This window comes from Bos mutus, chromosome X (genome assembly GCF_027580195.1).
Source record: "Bos mutus isolate GX-2022 chromosome X, NWIPB_WYAK_1.1, whole genome shotgun sequence".
Lineage (NCBI taxonomy): Eukaryota > Metazoa > Chordata > Mammalia > Artiodactyla > Bovidae > Bos > Bos mutus.
The window spans coordinates 44,098,503-44,118,060 of NC_091646.1; the positions used below are offsets into that span (position 1 = coordinate 44,098,503).

The following is a 19,558-nucleotide window of genomic DNA, read 5'->3' on the forward strand; positions in this document are numbered from 1 at the left end:
GATTCCTCACCTATAAAACAATAATACAGATCTTTATGGACTAATGAGATATGAATTACAAAATGTTTATCACAGCTCTTGGGACATAGTAAAGCATAAGAAATGTGATATTATTATTATTTTGATTGCTATTGTTATTTTTATTTGTAGTGATGGTACAGGGAGTAAGAAGTACAGTCAGGAAAAAGGCATTTCAGAGGCTACTCATTCAGAAAGTTTAAGATACACTGTCTCAATCTCTCTTTACAAATAGTGACTCTTCAGTTCAGTTCAGTCACTCAGTCGTGTCCAACTGTTTGCAACCCCATGGACTGCAGAACGCCAGGCCTCCCTGCCCAACACCAACTCCTGGAGTTTCCTCAAACTAATGTCCATTGAGTTGGTGGTGCCATCCAACCATGTCATCCTCTGCCGTCTCCTTCTCCTCCCGCCTTCAATCTTTCCCAGCATCGGGGTCTTTTCAAATGAATCAGTTCTTTGCATCAAGAGGCCAAAGTATTGGAGTTTCAGCTTCAACATCAGTCTTTCCAATGAACACCCAGGACTGATCTCCTTTAGGATGGACTGGTTGGATCTCCATGCAGTCCAAGGGACTCTCAAGAGTCTTCTCCAACACCACAGTTCAAAAGCATCAATTCTTCAGTGCTCAGTTTTCTTTATAGTCCAACTCTCACATCCATAAACGACTACCGGAAAAAACATTGTTTGACTGGATGGATCTTTGCCGCCAAAGTAATGTCTCTGCTTTTTAACACGCTGTGTAGGTTGGTCAAAACTTATCTTCCAAGGAGCAAGTGTCTTTTAATTTCATGGGTGCAGTCACCATCTGCAGTGATTTTGGAGCCCACAAGAAATAAGTCTGCCACTGATTCCACTGTTTTCCCCTATATTTGCCATGAAGTGATGGGACCAGATTCCATGATCTTAGTTTTCTGAATATTGAGCTTTAAGCCAACTTTCTAACTCTCCTCTTTCACTTTCATCAAAAGGCTCTTTAGTTATTTTTCACTTTCTGCCATAAGGGTGGTATGATCTGCATATCTGAGGTCATTGATATTTCTCCCAGCAATCTTGATGCCAGCTTGTGCTTCTTCCAGCCCAGCGTTTCTCATGATGCACTCTGCATGTAAGTTACATAACCAGAGTGACAATATTACAGCCTTGACGTACTCCTTTCCCAATTTGGAACCATTCTATCATTCCATGTCCAGTTCTAACTGTTGTTTCCTGACCTGCATACAGATTTCTCAAGAGGCAGGTGAGGTGGTCTAGTATTCACATCTCTTTAAGAATTTTCCAGAGTTTATTGCAGGCCACAAAGTCAAAGCCTTTGGCATAGTCAATAAAGCAGAAGTAGATATTTTTATGGAACTCTCCTGCTTTTTCAGTGATTCAACAGATGTTGACAATTCTCTGGTTCCTCTGCCTTTTCTAAATCTAGCTTGAACATCTGGAAGTTCAGGATTCACATACTGTTGAAGCCTGGAATGGAGAATTTTGAGCAATACTTTACTAGAATGTGAGATGAGTGCAACTGTGTGGTAGTTTGAGCATTCTCTGGCATTGCCATTCTTTGGGATTTTCCAGTCCTGTGGCCACTGCTGTGTTTTCCAAATTTGATGGCATATTGAGTGCAACACATTCACAGCATCATATTTCAGGATTTGAAATAGCTCACCTGCAATTCCATCACCTCTACTAGCTTTGTTCAGAGTGCTTCTTTCTAAGGCCCACTTGACTTCACATTCCAGAATGTCTGGCTCTAGGTGAGTGATCACACCATTGTGATTATCTGGGTCATGAAGCTGTTTTTTGTACAGTTTTTCTGTGTATTGTTGCCACCTCTTCTTAATATCTTCTCCTTCTGTTAGGTCCATACCATTTCTGTCCTTTATCAAGCCCATCTTTACATGAAATGTTCCCTTGGTATCTCTAATTTTCTTGAAGAGATCTCTACTTTTTCCCACTCTATTGTTTTCCTCTATTTCTTTGCATTGGTAGCTGAGAAAGGCTTTCGTATCTTTCCTTGCTATTCTTTGGAACTCTGAATTCAAATGGGTATATCTTTCCTTTTCTCCTTTGCCTTTCACTTCTGTATTCACAGCTATTTGTAAGACCTCCTCAAACAACCATTTTTCCTTTTGAATTTCTTTTTCTTGGAGATGGTCTTGATCCCTGCCTCCTGTACAATGTCCCAAACATCTGTCCTTAGTTCTTCAGGCACTTTGTCTATCAGATCTAAGCCCTTGAATCTATTTGTCACTTCCACTGTACAATCATAAGCGATTTGATTTACGTCATACCTGAATGGTCTAGTGGTTTTCCCTACTTTCTTCACTTTAAGCCTAAATTCGGCAATAAGGAGCTCATGATCTGAGCCACAGTCAGCTCCCAGTTTTGTTTTTGCTGAATGTATAGAGTTTCCCCATCTTTGACTGCAAAGAATATAATCAATCTGATTTCGATACTGATGATCTGGTGATGTCCACGTGTAGAGTTTTCCGTTGTGTTGTTGGAAGAGGGTGTTCGCTATGACCAGTGAGTTCTCTTGGGAAAATTCTATTAACCTTTGACCTGCTTCATTCTATACTCCAAGGCCAAATTTGCCTGTTACTCCAGGTATTTCTTGACTCCCTACTTTTGTGTTCGAGTCCCCTATAATGAAAAGGACATCTTTTTTCGGTGTTAGTTCTAGAAGGTCTTGTATGTCTTCATAGAACCATTCAACTTCAGCTTCTTCAGCATTACTGGTCAGGGCATAGACTTGGATTACCATGATATTGAATGGTTTGCCTTGGAAACGAACAGAGATCATTCTGTTGCTTTTGAGATTGCATTCAAGTACTGCATTTTGGACTCTTTTGTTGACTATAATGGCTACTCCATTTCTTCTAAGGGATTCCTGCACACAGTAGTAGCTATAATGGTCATATGAGTTATAGTTAATAGTGACTATTATAATTAAGTAATAACACAGATCTCTGCCTCACAAATTCCTTATTTCTATTTTACATAAAGAAGATAACTGTTCAATGCCAGAACATGTCAACAGGAAATAAAAAATTACATCATCATAAATTAAAATACTTTAAATGTTCATAATAAAAAAAAAAACTTTGATAAGGTGATAATCAGTACATATATATAGAATCCAAAGAACATATATATATATATATATATGCAAGTGGTAAAAGTGTACAAAAGTATGCACACTTTCTGAGGCCAATGGTACCCCACGCCAGTACTCTTGCCTGGAAAATCCCATGGATGGAGGAGCCTGGTGGGCTGCAGTCCATGGGGTCGCTAAGAGTCAGACATGACTGAGCGACTTCCCTTTCACTTTTCACTTTTATGCATTGGAGAAGGAAATGGCAACTCACTCCAGTGTTCTTGCCTGGAGAATCCCAGGGACAGGGGAACCTGGTGGGCTGCCGTCTATGGGGTCACACAGAGTCGGACACGAATGAAGCGACATAGCAGCAGCAGCAGCAGCAGCAGCAGCATGCACACTTTCTGAGGCTTCCCAGGTGACTTAGTGGTAAAGAATCAGCTTAAAATGCAACAAATCCCTGGGTAGGGAAAATCCCCTAGGGGAAGAAATAGCAGGCCACTATTAGCTTCCCTCATATGGGCTCAATAAAGGACAGAAATGGTATGGACCTAATAGAACCAGAAGATAGTAAGAAGAGGTGGCAAGAATACACAGAAGAACTGCACAAAAAAGAGACGATGGTGTGATCATTCACCTAGAGCCAGACATCCTGGAATGTGAGGACAAGTGGGCCTTAGGAAACATCACTAGGAACAAAGCTAGTGGAGGTGATGGAATTCCAGTTGAGCTATTTCAAATCCTGAAAGATGATGCTGTGAACGTGCTACACTCAATATGTCAGCAAATCTGGAAAACTCAGCAGTGGCCACAGGACTAGAAAAGGTCAGTTTTCATTCCAATCCCAAAGAAAGGCAATGCCAAAGAATGCTCAAACTACCACACAATTGTACTCATCTCACACACTAGCAAAGTAATGCTCAAAATTCTCCAAGCCAGGCTTCAGCAATACATGAACTGTGAACTTGCAGATGTTCAAGCTGGTTTTAGAAAAGGCAGAGGAACCAGAGATCAAATTGCCAACATCCGCTGGATCATGGAAAAAGCAAGAGAGTTCCAGAAAAACAAACAAACAAACATTTACTTCTGCTTTATTGACTATGCCAAAGCCTTTGACTGTGTGGATCACAATAAACTGTGGAAAATTCTGAAAGAGATAGGAATACCAGACCACCTGACCTGCCTCTTGAGAAACCAGTTTACAGGTCAGGAAGCAAGTTACAACTGGACATGGAACAACAGACTGGTTCCAAATAGAAAAAGGAGTACGTCAATGCTGTGTATTGTCACCCTGCTTATTTAACTTCTATGCAGAGTACATCAGGAGAAACGCTGGGCTGGAAGAAGCACAAGCTGGAATCAAGATTGCCGGGAGAAATATCAATAACCTAAGATATGCAGATAACACCACCCTTATGGCCGAAAGTGAAGAACTAAAGAGCCTTTTGTTTCAAGTGAAAGAGGAGAGTGAAAAAGTTGGCTTAAAGCTCAATATGCAGAAAACTAAGATCACGGCCTCTGGTCCCATCACTTCATGGCAAATACATGGGGAAACAGTGGAAAGAGTGGCTGACTTTATTTTTCTGGGCTCCAAAATCACTGCAGATAGTGACTGCAGCCATGAAATTAAAAGACGCTTGCTCCTTTGAAGGAAAGTTATGACCAACCTAGACAGCATATTAAAAATCATAGACATTACTTTGTCCACAAAGGTCCATCTAATCAAGGCTATAGTTTTTCCAGTAGTCATTTATGGATGTGAGAGTTGGACTATAAAGAAAGCTGAGCACTGAAAAATTGATGCTTTTAAACTGTGGTGTTGGAAAAGACTCTTGAGAGTCCCTTGGACTGCAAGGAGATCCAACCAGTCCATTCTAAAGAAATCTGTCCTGGGTGTTCATTGGAAAGACTGATGTTGAAGCTGAAACTCCAATACTTGGGCCAGTTTATGCGAAGAATTGAGTTATTTGAAAAGATCCTGATGCTGGGAAGGATTGCGGGTAGGAGTAGAAGGGGATGGCAGAGGATGACATGGTTGGATGGCACCACCAACTCAATGGACATGAGTTTGGGTGAACTCCAGGAGTTGGTGATACACAGGGAGGCCTGACGTGGTGCAGTTCATGGGGTCACAAACAGTCGGACATGACTGAGCGACTGAACTTAACTTTCATAGCTCAGTTGGTAAAGAATATGCCTGCAGTGCAGGAGACCCAGGTTCAATTCCTGGGTTGGGAAATTCCCCTGTAATTGGAAATGGCAACCCACTCCAGTATTCTTGCCTGGAGAATCCCATGGACAGAGGAGCCAGGCAGGCTACAGTACATGGGGTTACAAGAGTCGGACATGACTTAACGACTAAACCAGACCAGAACACTATTCTTGCTGGGAAAATCCCATGGACAGAGGAGCCAGGTGGGCTACAGTCCGTGGTGGTTACAAGAGTCAGACAGGATTACTGACAAAACAACAACAAATGTATGGTTTTTAGCTGGCTGCCTGAAAGAATTAAAGCCTTCTCAGTTTGTTCCTTTTCATATTAAGGTTTACAGTAAGGAGTATGCATATTATGTTATTAAGATGACAAATCATTTGTTAGGACACCAGGTCTCTCAGGACACTTTAGCACCATTTATCAGAGTTGTGCACTGAGTCTGACATCTCTTTATTTTCAACTGATTTCCAAGAATATCTATATTAAAAGAGATGAATTAGATATTAATACTTTTTTTGGTGTTTTTTTTTCACTAAACATATAAGACTGTGTTAAGCAATCAAACAAGGGTGGTTATTTTCAAAAGCAGCCAGCTGATTCTAAGACTAAGAAATACAATTTAAAATATGATCCTAGAGGAAAACTGCTTTTACATAAATACATCTTCAGACTCAGTTCCACAATAATTTTGAAGCTAGCCTAATATCTCAAGCATTGAAAATGATCTTTATATGCATTTGAAATATTTATAACATCTCAATTTTCTATTATTATTAAAGCTAAATTGAACTATAAAAATATATTATTGAGGAAACCAAATTTTATTAACCTTCTATGTTTGTTTCTTACATTTCCTCCAAGCAACATTAAAACCAAAGAAATTCCTTACAACTTACACACACAGACTATCTTTGTTCTTCCTGAAGCCTCAAGAGAACCCTAGAAATTCTAATTAGAATTAGCAGTTATAACCTACATATTTTATTATTATTTCAAGCTTGGTTAATATTAACCATCATTACTTTAACTAATATAATATCATTATTACCTATAATTACTACAGGTTTTTAAGAAAAATGACACTATTATCATAACCTTAATGTTTATATATCCCCAAATATCATCAATATGAAGAATAAATAAAACTAGAAAACATATCCAAATTCCAACAGTTACATCTATGACATATAGTCAAAAGTACTCTATGTTGTTGTGTTAGTTGCTGAGTTGTGTCCGACTCTTGGCGACCCTATGGACTGTAACCCACCAGGTTCCTCTGTCCATAGAATTCTCCAGACAAGAATACTTGAGTGGGTTGCCAATTCCTTCTCCAGGGGATCTTCAACACCCATGAATCAAACCCAGGTCCTGGGCATTGCAGGCAGATTCTTTACCATCTGAGCCACTAGAGAAGTCCAGGGTCTTTGCTAACTACCTGTATTATACGCATTTTTCTTTATTAATACAGAGAGCATTTTGAGATCTACTTTGTCATACAGCATCATTAGGCTTGTAAGAAGAGACTAAATATTGCAAGCATGGGGACACAGGATTGGGAACTGGAATAAACTATAGAGATTAAGAATTCATACTCATCAGGATATTATCACACATTGTCTGGCCTACTGGCATTGATTCACAATCAATGATCCATCATCTATCTGTGAATTTCCATCACCTATATGTCTGCCAAAGGCCTGCTCAATGGTTAATCATCAAATTATTGGGCCCCTAAGGCTTAAAGAACAAAACCCCATTTTCTCAGTGTGAAGTTCACCTCACCACCTTCACTCCAAGTCCAAGACCAACAGGCTGTGTTTTCAACACAGGCTGCACTTCAGCCTCCTACTATTTTGCTAATGTTGTTCTCTGACTAGAATGCCTTCTCTCCTTCTCCCTCTATTGAAATTTTCCTTAAAATTCAAGGCCCAGCTCAATAGATCCCTCTGGGATCTCCATTTGCCCTGCTCAAATTTAACTATTTCCATTTTGTGCTCCCTTGGCTTTTAAAAAATAGCTAGTCTAATTTTTAATAAAAATTGATTAAATGGCATATACCTCTTTCTCTATTCTTTACTACATATGTTCCTTGATATCCAGATAAGACCTTATTCATTTATCTCCCTCCTATTTATTATAGGACCTTACACATAGAGTATGTGCATGCATGCTAAGTCACTTCAGTCATGTCCAACTCTGTGTGATCCTATGGACTGCAGCCTGCCAGGCTGCACTGTCCATGGGATTTTTCAGGAAAGAATACTGGAGTGGGTTTCCGTGCCCTCCTCCAGGGGATCTTCAAAACCCAGGGCTTGAACCTGCATCTCTTACATCTAACCTGCATTGGCAGGCGGGCTCTTTACCACTAATGCCACCTGGGAAGCCTGTGCTATACATAGTGGATACCCAACAAATATAAATTAAATGAAATGAGAGATCCATCTTCTCCTAAAATAGAGATACTTTGAATTATAATAGGAACTTTAAAGTAATTTTCTCTACAACTCTAAGAATAAGTGATTCAAATAGAAAATATGATGGTACTTTCCCATATTAAATATTTACATGTTTATTTACAACAGGTATTAGAACTAGCCAATTTTAAAATTTATTTCTATTTAGCAATCTAAAGCAAATTTAAACTCAAGTGACACATTTTTTAAAAACACAGACTAGTAATGCTTTACAGTGCATTTAGGGAGAACAGAAATGTGAGCTTTCCAAACCTCTTACAGGTAGAGGAATTTCTCAGAGGTTTTGGAACACTGGGTCTAAGAGTTTTGGAATTAGATCTTAGAAATGAATATGTTGCTCCTTCCAGAATATAGCTGGGAGAGTAGCAAACAGCAACAGAATAGGGAAAAAAGTGGTGCCCTGGAGCTAGGAAAGCCAGGGCAGTGTGGTTTCAGTTCCCTAGAGCCACAGCCTCCAGCTGACTTCTTACTGATCCTGCCACCTATTGACCAAGTATGAATCAAGGCACTGCAACTGACAAGGAATTTCAACTGTTACAATTAAGATCAAACAATAGTTATTAAAATAAATGGAGGCATGTATCATTCAAGTTTGTTTTGACTACGTTATGAAATATGGGCTTCCCAGGTGGCTCAGCGGGTAAAGAATCTGCCTGCAATACAGAAGACGGAGTCGCAGGTTCGATCCCTGGGTCGGGGAGATCCTCCGGAGGAGGGCATGGCAACCCACTCCAGTGTTCTTGCCTGGAGAATCCCATGGACAGAGGAGCCTGGTGGGCTACACTCCATGGGTCACAATGAGTCAGACACGACTGAAGCAATTGAGCACATGCACATGTTATGAAATATGCTATGATGTGTAATTGTTCCTTTAAATGTCCCTTCAGAAATAAATCTTAGTAACAGTAATGGTACCCAAAGGTGATCCCGACCAGATTTGGACTCAAATGTTCAAAATTAGGTCTTCCCTGATGGTTCAGGGGGTAAAGAATCCGCCTGCAATGCAGGAGACACAGGAGACACAGGCTTGATCCCTGGGTTGGGAAGATCCCCTGGTTAAGGAAACGGCAAGCCACTCCAGTATTCTTGCCTGAAAAACACTATGGACAGAGGAGCCTGGTGTGCTACATTCCATGCGGTCACAAAGAGTCAGACACAACTTAGTGACAGGGATTCAAAATTAGGAAAGTAGAAGTAGTAGTAATAGCACATAGAAAATGCAGAGAATCAGAGTTAAGACAATGGAAATGCAGAATTCTCAGCAGTGAGTACATAATAGCCTTTACATAACTTTTGTTTGATTTTAATTTGGTTTGATTATGGTTTAGCAGCCAGAATAAGAACGGCTTCTACTCTAGCTGACTGGCTATGAGCAGGAAATTGTCATGCTGAATTGACAGTTGTATTAAGTGTCAATATCTAAAACAAGATACACACACACACACAGCATCATGTTAAATCAAAAGGGAAGGGAAATTGATATTTATCGAGTGCCTGCTATATCAAGTACCATGCTGAGTCCTTTAAATACATAACATTATTTAATTCTCATACTACTAGTTAAACATCAGTCTTTCTTATTTTACAGATGAGAAAATTCAGTCACAGAGGTTACTAGTATCACAGCTGAAATACAAGTATGTGATTCCATTTCCCCTGGGCTTTTCCCACTATACCACAATACCTTGAGAAACTCTCTAATGGATTTTATATTAACCTGCATGCATCAAACTTCACTTTGTTCATTTGTAAAAGAGAGTTCGGTTTAATCATTTCTAAGGTCCAGATGGACTCTAAAATTTTATGAAAAATATAATTCTTATGGGACTCAATATAAATACATCAATAAGTACGAGAAGAAATGCTCAACACAAAATGTGCAAACAAGTTCTCAGAAAAAGAGGTTAAAATTGCCTTTTAAGAGAAGAAAAGCTGCTACACTTTTAAGGAGCAAAAATTGTAACATGGATGATTTGCCATTTACCTCTGAGATGGGCAAAGGTTGTAGGGAAACAGGTACTCGTATATATTTTAGATGTAACACTATAAATGAATACAAACTCTTTGGAAGGAAATTTGGTAATATTTATCAAAATTTCATTTCATCTAAGAATTTCACTTCTAAAATTTACCCTACAAATAAGTCCTATGTGCACAAAGATATATATGTAGATACATGTTCACTGCAGATTGCTTGAAATAGCAAAAGACTGGAAATAATCTCAATACCCATTAAAAGGTAATCAGTTACATAAATTCAGACGGGGTCTATATGACAGCATTCTATGTATTGTGTAAAAAGAACACAGTAGATAAACATAAACTACTATGGAAAAATATTCAAATATATAAAGTGAAAACAGAAAGAAGTGAAAAACAAAAAGTGATAAAAACACATATGCTTCTATAGGCATAGACTATTTCTAGGAGGCAATGTGAGAAAACAATAAGAGTGGTTTTCTCTGGGGAAGAAGCTGTAAGTCTGGGATTGAAGGGATATGTTTACCATGCATATTTTTATTATTATTACCAATACCTTGATATAAGCATATTTTAGTTTTTCAACTGAAAAAAAAAAACAGATTATAATAAATAGTAATCTCTGGAGTTCTTGAAGAATCTTTTAAATGTGAAGTTTACAAGAGCAAATGAGGGGGGAAAAAAGGTTTAGTAGGAATTTTTTAAATGTCAAAATTCTTCAGAATACTTTAGTTCGCCCGATTTCTGTGTATGCGTGAGCTTCAATCTATGAAGAAAAACAGATACAGCACAAGAGCCTCCATTGCATAAGATAAGCTAGAAGGGCTGAACAGGAATAATTTTCACCTCCCCCTCTCTCTCTCTGAATCTTCCAAAATTCACATTCTCACATTCTAGGGCATGTTGTGACAAATCAGACAAATGAATGGTAAAGGTGCTAATTCCAAGGGCATGGGCGTGTGGAATATATCAATTTCTTAGTTGTAAACACTCACTCAGGCTGAAAAAAACTCCTACGCTTAAGTAAGCTATCAGTTCTACAATAATTAGTAAAATAGCAATGTTAAAATAGCAAAAGTTCACAAATCACAATGATTCATTATGAGATTGAGAAGTTACCTACATAGTACCAAAATTAGGTGTGACATTTATAGAGGTTAAGGATCTAATTATAAAAAAGGTGCTCAATTATCAATCAGTAAAATATATTTATTAGTTACCAGATTTTGATATTATTCCAGAAAAATCTGCATATGGAAAAAAGTATAAAATTTCTTCAGAAATCAAATGGATTATTACAAATGTAAGACTGTATAAGCACTATGAAACCAATCTTACTCCAGTTTCATGGAAACTTCTGAATCCTTACTATTCTTTTACATTATTTTCCCTTACACAGTTTATCAACAAATTCATCACCTTTGCTTCTCAGTAAAGATGATAACTTTATAACGGAGGAATGTAAACAAAAAAATTAAAACATTTTATTTTAAATCATAAAAATAAAACCCATATTTCCAGTTGAATAATAATACTTATGCAAAATAAAATTTAAAGGAAAAAACCTATCATTTTTTAGTTGCTGGGTACAATAGAGTTAATAGGTCAATCTAATATATTTGACTCTACCCCCAAACTATACACCTACACATTACCAGAAGTTTTTAGCAAAGCACCAAATTCAACATATCAGAACAAGAAATTTATATTAAAAATATAAAACATACCTTTCATCTGGGTAGCAAAATTCAGTGCCAATTTTGCAAAGAGATCTGGATTTTCAAACTTCTCCTCCTTGACTTTCAACCAGAAACAATTCTCAGACAGTTCTTTGGGTTCAATCTGAAACAAAAATAACAAAGAGAGGTTTTTAAATTATTACTATGCATTTATTTTTTCAAAGAATTCACTTTCACCAAGGTTGAACAAATTACCTTTATTCACCAACCTACTAAATCAATTATAGGATCTATCAAAACAAAACTTTCTAAGTAAACATTCATTAGGAAAGTCACAGACTTCTACTGGTGTACAGAAATGTACACAACAGCAATAGGTCATGTAGCAAATTACATTTTAAAAAATCTTCTACTTGAAGGAATCTTAAAAAATAATTGAGTAAATCCCTCCCCTCAACTTACATACATTATTCTTACTCCTGGATTTTTAAAAATGGGGAAACTGAGATTGAGAAGAATAACTCTCCCATGTTTACTGACTAGGTTGCAGACAATAACCATAACAGCTGACAATTACATACCTCCTATGTGTCACTCTTTTAAGTGATTTCACATATTAATTCATCTCATCTAATCCTCACAATAATCCTCTGAAGCAGGAACTGTTATTATCTCCATGTTAAAAATGAGGAAACTGAGCCCTGGGATGTTTGAGGAGCTGCCCAAGCTAGTAAATGGTGAAGATGAGATTTAAACTCAGGCAGCTTAGCTTTGCAGAATTGTGCTCTTAGCCACTGAACTGAAATCCAATATTAGAACTGTGCATCTTCCACTACATATCATGTTTTCTGAGACTGTATGTGCCATTACTGCTTGCCATTACTGTATGCTTAACTGCTAAATAAGCATATCATGACATTTACACACAGATAACTGGGCCAGCAACTGCTGGATTCTATAGTTTGGTTGATCATGTATAATAAAAAATAGTTACATTGCAAAAACATTTAGATCTCATTTACTTTTCTGAGCAAACCACAAATATATGCTTAACTGTAAAACTGATTTAACCATTATTCTGATCAGACCAATTTAACATATGGATACTGTCAGATATCACTGATATGTTCTTGGAATAGGCATTTCCACAGATGATGGTCTACGCAACTGTATTTTCATTACATTTAGTTCCTACTGAATGGGGACTGTGTCAATCTTGATAATAAGATTTTCATAAGACATGTTATTTAATAAAAATAAAGCAAAATAACATTCAATGAATCTTTCACAAATCATATAAAAAACAATTACTTTAATGTCTACACTGAATACTATCAGTGATTCCACACTACCTGAAAGTTTAAAACTAAAACAAAATTTCTAAGAACAAAAATAACTAAGATAAAAGGGCTCATTAATAAAAAGGTTATATTTAAGAATGTTAGAGCAATTAAAGTTAACAATGGTAAAAGAATCAAAATTATTTTTCGTATACTATTTTCACTTTGATTTACCTTTCGCCTTCTATGTTAATTTCAAGTTACCTTTAGAGTTTCCAATTCTCTAGTTATGAAAGATGAACATAAGATGGTGAACTCACAAGCAAAAGCAAAAGAATCAATGGTCATGTTCTCAAATGTTACATGGAGTAATTTTGTAACCCGCATGGACTGTAGCCTGCTGGGCTCCTCTGTCCATGGGACAGACATGACTTAGCAACTAAACAACAACCATAACAACATATAGCAATACCGTCATTCACACATTAATGAGCAATTAGGGCTAGACAAAGCCAAAAAACTATAATCATAGCATTACCTTTGACCAATTGATCCTCTTCATGGACACCTCAGGCGTATATACTTTTTTCTGCTTCATTCCATATGGCAGATCAAGGGGTACTCCCAGAGGTGGAGGAACTCCTCCAAGGGGAGGTGGTGGAGGAGGTCCCCCAAACAGTGGTGGTGGTGGTGGTATTCCAGGCATCCCAGGTAAAGGAGGCGGAGGAGGGGGACCTACTCCGGGCAGAGGTGGTGGAGGTGGAGGTGGGGATGGCCCACCACCTGGCAATGGAGGTGGTGGAGGAGGGCCTGGAATTCCTGATGAACTAGGTCCCTGAAATATACAATAAACCAATGTTTATTTAAATGTTTACAGTACAGCAGAGTAGCAAAGAAAACTAATCAGTAGACATTTGTGGTTGGGTTGTTTAAGATTCATTTAATTTTGACAACATCTAAGGGCTTAAGAGTGGGCTTCCCTGGTGGCTCAGATGGCAAAGAATACGCCTGCCAAAGCAGGAGACCTGGGTTCTATCCCTGGATCAAGAAGATCCCCTGGAGGAAAAAATGGCAACCCACTCCAATATTCTTGCCTGGACAATCTCAATGGACAGAGGAGCCTGGTGGGCTACATACAGTCCAGGGTTGCCTAGAGTCAGACAAGACGGAGCAACTAACACACAAGCGCTTAAGAGTACGTGAAAAAGACTTGCACAGATTTTTGATAAGCATTATAAACCCTGGAGAATGACTAACTCTGCTAATATACTAAGGCTAGGAAAGGTGGCATACTCCAAGATTTTCGGAAATACTGCTTCAAAATAATTAAAACTTACCTTTTATTATAAATTTATGAAAAGAAGAAGCACTGTGTATGGTTTGAGCCTGCTGGCCTAGTTGGTATGAACTGTCGCTATTGTTTAGTCACTCAGTCATGTCCGATTCATTGCAACTCCATGGACTATTGCCTACCAGGCTCCTCTCCCCATGGGATTTCCCAGGAAAGAATACTGGAATGGGCTGCCATCTCCTTATCCGGGGTATCTTCCCAATCCAAGGATCGAACCCTCATCTCCTGTACTGGCAGTCAGATTCTTTACCACTGAGGCACGAGAGAAGTCACATTGGTATGAATATAAGATGATTACTACAAAATAATAGATTTGATTCCGTTGGGTCCAGTTAGCTTTACACAAAGTATCTGTCTCATAGCACTAGTAACTTAGCTGTCTTCTAATACTAAGAATTAACAGAAAGTAACTTATATTTATTGATTTAGAAAAGGCAGAGGAACCAGAGATCAAGTTGCCAACATCTGTTGGATCATCAAAAAAGCAAGAGAGTTCCAGAAAAACACCTACTTCTGCTTTAATGACTATGCCAAAACCTTGGACTGTGTGGATTACAACAAACTATGGAAAATTCTTAGAGATGGGAATACCAGACCAGCTGACCTGCCTCTTGAGAAACCTGTATGCAGGTCAAGAAGCAACAGTTAGAACTGGACATGGAACAACAGACTAGTTCCAAATAGGAAAAGGAGTATATCAAGGCTGTATATTGTCACCTTGCTTATTCAACTTATATGCAGAGTACATCATGTGAAATACCAGGCTGGATGAAGCACAAGCTAGAATGAAGATTGCCGTGAGAAATATCAGTGACCTCAAATACTCAGAGGACACCACCCTTATGGCAGAAAGCGAAGAAGAACTAAAGAGCCTCTTGACGAAAGTGAAAAGGAGAGATAAAAAGTTGGCTTAAAACTGAACATTCAGAAAACTAAGATTATGGCATCTGGTCCCATCACTTCATGTCAAACAGATGGGGAAATGATGGAAACAGTGAGAGGCTATTTCTTTGGGCTCCAAATCACTGAAGATGGTGACCGCAGCCATGAAATTAAAAGACGCTTGCTCCTTGGAAGAAAAGCTATGACCAACATAGACAGCATATTAAAAAGTAGAGACATCACCTTGCCAACAAAAGTCCATCTAGTCAAATCTATGGTTTTTCCAGTAGTCATTTACAGGATGTAAGAGTTGGACCACAAGGAAAGCTGAGCACTGAAGAACTGATGTTTTTGAACTGTAGTGTTGAGAAGACTCTTGAGAGTCCCTTGGACTGCAAGGAGATCCAATGAGTCCATCCTAAAGGAAATCAGTCCTGAATATTCATTGGAAAGACTGAGGCTGAAGTTGAAACTCCAATACTTTGGCCATTTCATGCGAAGAACTTACTCATTTGAAAAGACCCTGATTCTGGGAAAGATTTTAGGTGGGAGGAGAAAGGGACGACAGAGAATGAGATGGTTGGATGGCATCACCAACTCGATGGACTTGAGTTTGAGTAAGCTCTGGGAGTTGGTGATGGACAGGGAATCCTGGCATGCTGCAGTCCATGGGGTCAGAAAGAGTCGGATATGACTGAGTGACTGAACTGAACTTTCATTTGCATATTAAATCCAGGTTTATCCATATTTTTACATCTATTATTTCTTTTCATCCTTATAATAACCCTATAATGTAGGTTGGGTATTTTTATCTCACTCACCATTAACTCCCTTGTTATACATGAGCAAACTGTAACTGCAAACAGGTTCAATGCCTAATCAAAGGTTGCACGGCCTGAAATGTGATTAAGATTTACATGTGGTTTTTCTCATATCTAATGCAGTCCTCTTTCCACTACAACAGACAAGCTCCTCATGAATGAGTGTCAGTTGTCTTGAGGGGAACTAATAGAATGAAGTATGAGGAGATTACAACTTGTTTCTCCCACCAGAAAGGAACACTTAGCTCATTCTCTAATAATGATGCATGACAGCTGACAAAGATCATCCCATTCCACACTATTCACTTTTTTGATAATTAATCTGGACCTGTTTCTTTAAACCATTACTGATCACAATGGTTCACTTTTCAAAATGAATGTAACAGTGAATTTGATAATTGTACACTTTCCTAAGAAACTCCTCCAAAAGAATACACATCTTCTGCAGTCAAGATATGACATTACATTAACTGAATGAAAAGTTTAAAATTATTAACATTTGTTGGTATACTATTATTCTTATTTGGGGAGAAGCTTTTCTAATCATTCCTAATATGAATTTCCACCATGGACTACTTAACTGAGCTAACCAAACCTAGAAATATCTTTACATAATGAATAATTGAAAACCTATTTTTGAATAATCAATTTTAAAGGGCTGGCCCATCTGCAAGATTGTTAAAAATGAACAATCACAGGTAGATAAAAACATTTCTCCTAATATTTAATGCACATTGTCCAAATATTTTAATCATATATATGGTTTTGTGTGTACCTACAGACATACAACTTAAGTGTTCATATACTTAAACGACAATCCTCTCCTGGAATGTAATCCCCTCCTGAGATTAAGAAAAGGGACAGGAATAAAATATGTAAAATTCTTTCAATTTTATTTTTAATGTGGCAAAACTGTAGAACACTCTGACTTTCCAATCTTGATTGAGATATCAAAGAAATTCTGGAAAAAATTAATATAATCCTTCTGAAAAGTTCAGTAAATTAGAAATGTACCCTACAAGTTTTGTGTATAAATGAATTTGTTTAATAATTTGAATATAAATGTGTATCCTATTTTTTGTATTAATAGACAGCAAAATGAAAGTAATACTTTTATGTAAACATCAAGTTTTGTCTCTATGAGATCATTATGATATGAAACTTGTGTAATTACAAAAATGCTATTACTTTAAAGTAGCTTTTTTTTACTCAAGTTAAATATATATTTAACAAATTTAATTAAGAAAATCTCCAATGCTTCTATAAAATACCATCCAGCCTTTAAAAATCAAATCATATGAGCCCTTTTCTTCCCTCCTATGAACAATTAATTAGGAATAGAACAACTAAATGAGACCACAATAGAGAATTAACAATTGAATAAACAAATAAACATTTACTATTTGATACAATGTAAGGTGCATGAGAAAGTATTGTATATCAGTTAATAATAAATAAGCAAGTATGTGACTAAATGCTAAGGCCCTGTGCTAGGTGTAGTCAGGACTTTAATAATAACAGAAAGTAAAGACACTGTCCTCAAGGTGCTTATGTTGATTTGAGTGTTCTACAAAACTCTAAAACTAAAAGTGTTAGTCGCTCACTTGTGCCTGACTCTTTGAGATCCAATGGACTGTAGCCTACCAGACTCCTTTGTCCAAGGAATTCTCCAGAAAAGAATACTATAATGGGTAGCAATTCCCTTCTCCAGGGGATCTTACCAACCCAATGATCAAACCCGAGTCTCCTGCATTGCAGGCAGATTCTTTACCATCTGAGTCATCAGGGAATACCAAAAGTGAAGTTCAAAGAAATTCCCAGAGTTTTGGATGATGCTTTTCAAAGTTTGTCACACTGATCTGTTCTCGAATGGCGATGTTTCACTGACAAGAAGCAAGGGAGGGCATTTCTAAGAGTGAATAACTGAAGCCAGCATTTCTCAACTAAGTTCCATGAACACTACTTTGCAGGAGATGTTAATAGGTGTTCTAAAATAAAGGGTTCCTTGGCTAAAAGAATTTGGGAAACTGTAGGAAAAAGAGACAGGCTTCTTCAATGTAAGCCATCTCAGACCCTTAAGTATGCTAATGAGAATAATCAGTCTCCAAGAAGAACATTTCAAGTGTACCAAATTTACTGGACTATGGAATGCTTTCCTCCTGAAAAACCTATTAGCATCTCTGTAACTAATGCTGGGAAATGCTGGCAGAAGGAAATGCATGGAGAGGGTAAATTCTAAATGTGAAGGGAGAAGAGGTGACTTAGCTGCAAGAAATGATGGCGTTAATAGAACAGAGATGAGGCTGCAAAGGGGAGATAACAGGGAGTCAAGGATAGAAGAGCTTCAAATTCCTAGTAAGGAGATTTTTTTCTTTAATCCTGAATGCAACAGGCAACCATTGAACGTATTAAAGCCTGGAGTGACAATAATTAGGGAAGTGTTTTAAGAAGATTAAAGACCATAGGCAGGGCAGAAAGTTAGGAAATACTGTAATATTCTAGGAAAGACAGAATGAAAGAGCAGCCCTCAGGAGTTCTGGGTTTTGAGGCAAAGGAAAAAAAAAAGAGAAAGAACTGACATAAAACCGTGACCAGCTTAATTTGTCTGGAGGTAAAGCAAAGGCCAAGACAACTCTGGTTTCACAATCAAAAAAACTGGTGGTAAATTTTAAATAAGTAAGAATGGAAACCAAGCTGGTTTGAGGAAAGAGAAGTGAAGTGAAATCTCTTAGTAGTGTCCGACTCTTTGAGACCCCATGGATGGGACCACAAATAATGGGATGGATTTCAACATGCAACAGGACCTATCTATGGGTAATGTGGAGTAAACTAGTGACTTCTGAAGTCACTTTTAAATAGACTGACAGAAATAGACCTAGTCAATCAACAAATACCAACTATGCTTAAAACTAATTTGATATTTCTTTATATTCATTTAAAAACTATGTTGTGCTGAAATTACTTAATCAGCTCTATAATTTAGACACCATAGTTAAGATTTTAAGTGTATATGGGGTTTTTTTCATAGGGAATATAGGGGGAAATGTAAAGTTTATAGATTTTGAAATTATGGTAGTCAAGATTTAAAGAGATCTCAAAAAGCTTTGGGCATAATTAAAATTAATGAGCATTTCCACATTCCTTTTGAAAGAAAATACTAAGCATTCAACTTTTCAAATCATCATGAAAATTTCATCTCAAAAAGAGTCTTGCTTGTGTAATATATTCCATTAAAAATGTTCAGGGCAGTTTATGCAACGAATGCCTTATTTTTATCCAAACATTAAAATGATTTATTGTCCTAGAAAATAAAATCTATAGTTATTTCAATTAAAATGGGAAACTGCCAAAAAGTCTGCTTCTGGTTACGTTTTCCTCCCATTGAACAAGATAATTTTTTACCATCGGACTCACTGTGACATGACACAAAGTTTGTATCTTGTCTCATTACCTGGGTTCGAAGTTGCTGGATTTCTGTTTCAAGTTCTTTGATTTTTTCTTCTCTTTTTTGAAGCTCAGCTTGAGCTTCCTGTCGAGCCGTGAATTCTTCATCGAACTGCAATGATCATCACCATAAATGTACACTTAGTAATGCAGTTTTGAGAAAGCTTTCAACAACATTATGTATTAAATAAGTGGAGTGGCATTGCTTCTTAAATTTCCTAGGTCACTCAGAAAATCAGAGCCCTTGATTTTTATGGCAATCAAGCACCTCTGTGGGGATAGGGTGTTAGTAGAGGAGAAATATGTCATTTTCACTTCTGAAA

At 37.5% G+C, this 19,558-nt stretch overlaps 1 protein-coding gene across 1 annotated transcript in view; it reads right to left on the reverse strand.

Moving 5' to 3' along the window:
• The window catches only part of DIAPH2 (diaphanous related formin 2), a 983,285-nt gene that overhangs the window by 649,244 nt on the left and 314,483 nt on the right, over window positions 1–19,558 (reverse strand). Inside the window, exons 16-18 of the mRNA XM_070366366.1 lie at window positions 19,243–19,347; window positions 13,276–13,572; window positions 11,506–11,620 (exon numbers count right to left, since the gene is read on the reverse strand). Coding sequence (XP_070222467.1) covers window positions 11,506–11,620; window positions 13,276–13,572; window positions 19,243–19,347 — 517 coding nt within the window. The remainder of the gene's footprint in view (window positions 1–11,505; window positions 11,621–13,275; window positions 13,573–19,242; window positions 19,348–19,558) is intronic.